General features: G+C 40.9%; 1 protein-coding gene across 1 annotated transcript in view; it reads left to right on the plus strand.

Annotated features, from left to right (window-relative positions):
• The first annotated feature begins 913 nt into the window (after nucleotides 1-913).
• LOC102762664 (GMP synthase [glutamine-hydrolyzing]) overlaps nucleotides 914-3,639 on the plus strand; it is a 41,827-nt gene continuing 39,101 nt past the window's right edge. The window contains exon 1 of the mRNA XM_006769896.2: nucleotides 914-967. Within this exon, the coding sequence (XP_006769959.2) occupies nucleotides 914-967 (54 nt within the window). The remainder of the gene's footprint in view (nucleotides 968-3,639) is intronic.

Below are 3,639 nucleotides of genomic sequence, written 5' to 3' on the forward strand. Positions count from 1 at the left end.
GGCGGCGCTGCTCGCCACCCCCGGCTCACTTTTCTCTACCTTCACGCGCCTCGCTCCCGAATCGAGCGCCTTGGCTTTCATTTCGGGGTCACCGTGTAAGTTGGCCTGGAACCCTCGCCGACCCCCCCCCCCCCCCCGGAGTCAGGTACATCCGCGGGAACCGGCGTGGTGTGGAACTGCGATTTCCCTGAGCAGATGTGCCCCCTCCCCTGCCCGCTGTTGGGGGCCTGGCTTGGAGAACTCACTCCATTTCATCTCAGGCAGGTGTGTGGAGTTTTAAAGGTCAGGTGCGAACGGGGGCGGGGCGGGGGGCGCGGTGTCAGGTGGTACTGTCTTTCTCAGGCTGTGTTCTCTGACCCAGGTGATGCCTGAATGTCACACTGGCATCGGTTCTCAACCTGTGGGTCGCGACCCCTTTGGCCGTCGAACGACCCTTTCACAGGGGTCGCCTAAGACCATCCTGCATATCAGATATTTACGATTCATAACAGTAGCAACATTACAGTTATGAAGTAGCAACGAAAATAGTTTTATGGTTGGGTCACAACATGAGGGACTGTATTTAAAGGGCCAGAAGGTTGAGAACCACTGCGTGACTAGTGGGTCCTCTCCGTGAATGTTTGCACATATCTGGTTAAGCATTCAGGTAGTGTTGATTGAACAGATGAGTCAGGTTGTACAGCACCTGATACATACTCTTTTCAGACTGAGGAAACTGATGCTCAGACTCGCTAGAGCTCTTTCTCAGGATGAAATAGGTGAATGAAGACACTCAAACCCTTAGTTTCTGACCTTAGAATGAAACCTCGGCTACAGCTCTTTCCTGTACACTAGTTAACAGAGCATTTTTCTTCCCTTGTATTTTGAGCCTTACAACTCATTGGCAAGATTCAGCTTTGTCCTGGTAGAGGAAATGACGGTGTTACTAGAAGGACCCAAACCTCATTTTGCAAAGTACTGGTATGTGGTGATTTGAGAAGAGCATTTTTACAAAATTAAGTAACAGAAGAAAGTTCAAGATTCAGTTTCCAAACTACTTTATCTGTCTCAGGAATATAGAATATACACTTTCTTCCTAGATGCTATTTTTTTTTCCAACTTGAATTTTAAAGAGTATCAGGTGAATTGTTGATTAACTTTTTTAATTTCAAGCTCCTTTATGTTTTATAACAATCAGGTGTGCGTGCGTGCGTGTGTGTGTGTGTGTGTGTGTGTGTGTGTGTAACTGGGCTAACAATTAGATATGGACTGAATTGGAAGCATTTTCAAGAGAAGCGATGCAGGGAAATAACATATTTCATCAAATCTATGATTATGTCACATACTCCTAAGTGGCGGGGGGTGGGAGGGCAACAATTAAACCACGATATGTCATTGATCATAGGAACCATTTCAAGTGAAGAGATGTTTAAGTATGGGAAATATGAGTAATAAAGTAAGTGAAATAACATATTTCTAAGAGATGCACCTGGAAATCTGAGTAGGCATCCTCTTTCCATAGCTTGCCACTGGACCACCCCTCCCTCTGGAGTAAAATACAAATACTGGACCCACGCTTACTTTGTACATCTGTTGTGTCTCCAATAGTTGTGCGTAAATCCTAGTTCATAAAGGGAGGAGAGAACTGATTTTGATTCCTATTCTGGTGTATTTCAATTTTTATCAGGAATTTCTAGAATGACTTTTCTTTTTTACATGATAGAAATTCAAGAGAGATCTAAAATCTGTAAAAGCATTTGGACTGTTTTCATTAGTTTTGTCCATCTAGAGTATTATTTTAGAGCTGGAAAGGACCTTTATGTGTTCCAGCTTCATATGCTGAAAAAAAAGCTGGGACTTAAAACCTAGTTTTTTTTTGTTTGTTTTTTTTCAGGGCTACTTTGGTTAACTACTCAAGATAAATTTTTGTTTCTTTAACAAATGTTATTTAAAGATCTTAAAGTAAACAAGAACATAGGCCTAGTCAGTAATTCTTTTTTTAAAGAATATATTTTTATTGATTTCAGAGAGGAAGGGAGAGGGAGAGAGTTAGAAACATCAATGATGAGAGAGAATCATTGATTGGCTGCCTTCTGCACACCCCTTACTGGGGAATCGAGCCTGCAACCCGGGCATGTGCCCTTGATCAGAATTGAGCCCGGGACCCTTTAGTCTACAGGCCGACGCTCTATCCACTGAGCCAAACCAGCCAGGGGTTAGTAATTTTTTAAAAAATGTTCACAACTAATTCAGTGTTGTATATGAATAGAATGTATGCCAAGCATTAGATGTAATAACTTTTCAATTTTATTAAAGTAGGATTAATGGTCTTTGGGCCACTTGTCAAGTTTCCCAGTCCTTATTGTTATAAAACATAAAGGAGTAAACTTCAGACTCTTGCTTGCTTGGAGTAGAAGTGGGCCTTGCCCCACCATCTTCACTGAAATATTAACTAGGTTATTATAAATTAAAGTTGGATTAAAGTTGTTTTATAAATACTTATTGATATTAAAAATTTAAATTTGGCACTTTAAGTATAAGTTTTTGTACTTGAATGGGAAGAAGACCTGAATTTTTATCTGGGATGTATTGAGAATTAATTGTCATTTGATAATCTTATAGTACATTTTTTCAGAGGTCAAAGATGGTTTGTTTGTTTTCTTTGCTTCAGATTTTGTTCTGTTAAGATATTAATCTAGAATGGAAGAGCTGTTGCAGACAAAAGGAATGGTTTATGGTTTTTATTGTTTTTTGTTCTTAGACTTGAAAGGTTTTGAAATTCCTCTAGGAGCTTCAGATGACCTTGCCTTTAGTGTAGGCCAACTTGTCTCTTAAGGAAAATAATTGTCTTTCAAAAATTTTAAAAAATATTTAGGCTTGTCCTATACTGTTCAAATATAGTTCTTACTTTTTTTTTTAGGCCATTTAATGAATGATATTCCAAAAGATGCTGTTGGATGTAGTAAATAATTGTTTGCTATCCACAGTGATAAAAATTTCCTCCATTATGGTACTTACTATTTTCATGATTCCTACAAACCTAAATTCTATTTAGATGCTCAAAATGAATGAAATCCTCTGGGTTAATATATAATTCTGAAACACTGTGAAACAACAAATAAAAAGTAATTGTTTCATAGAATTTTGAATCTTTGTATAGCATATATAATTCTGGGTTGTGTAGAGTATTTTTCCATGCTTATTGTGGAATAGAGATGTTTTTGTGTTTGCTCAAGAATCACAGTGGTTCCAAAAACAGGTTTATTTTAGTAATAATGTGAGATGAGTTGATATGCTTGTTGGTGGACCCTTGTCATGGCTTTGGGTTCTCGGTTTGAGGACCCAGGAAATGCTTATGTAGTTATGTCTACATGTTGCCTAACAGAGTCCATTATAGTGTGACTAGTAGCCTGGTGCGTGAAATTCATGCACGGGGGGCTGTCCCTCAGCCTGGCCTGCACCCTCTCCATTCTGGGACCCCTTGGACATCCCACTGGCAACCTGGGACCGCTGGCTCCTAATCGCTCACCTGCCGGCCTGCCTGATCGCCCCTAACCACTCTGCCTGCTGGCCTGCTCGCCCACAACTGCCCCCCTCTGCTGGCCTGCTCTGCTCACCCCCAACTACCTCCCAGCTGGGCTGATCGCCCCCAACTCCCCC

The sequence above is a fragment of the Myotis davidii genome, unplaced genomic scaffold (genome assembly GCF_000327345.1).
Source record: "Myotis davidii unplaced genomic scaffold, ASM32734v1 scaffold1284, whole genome shotgun sequence".
NCBI classification, from domain to species: Eukaryota; Metazoa; Chordata; class Mammalia; order Chiroptera; family Vespertilionidae; genus Myotis; species Myotis davidii.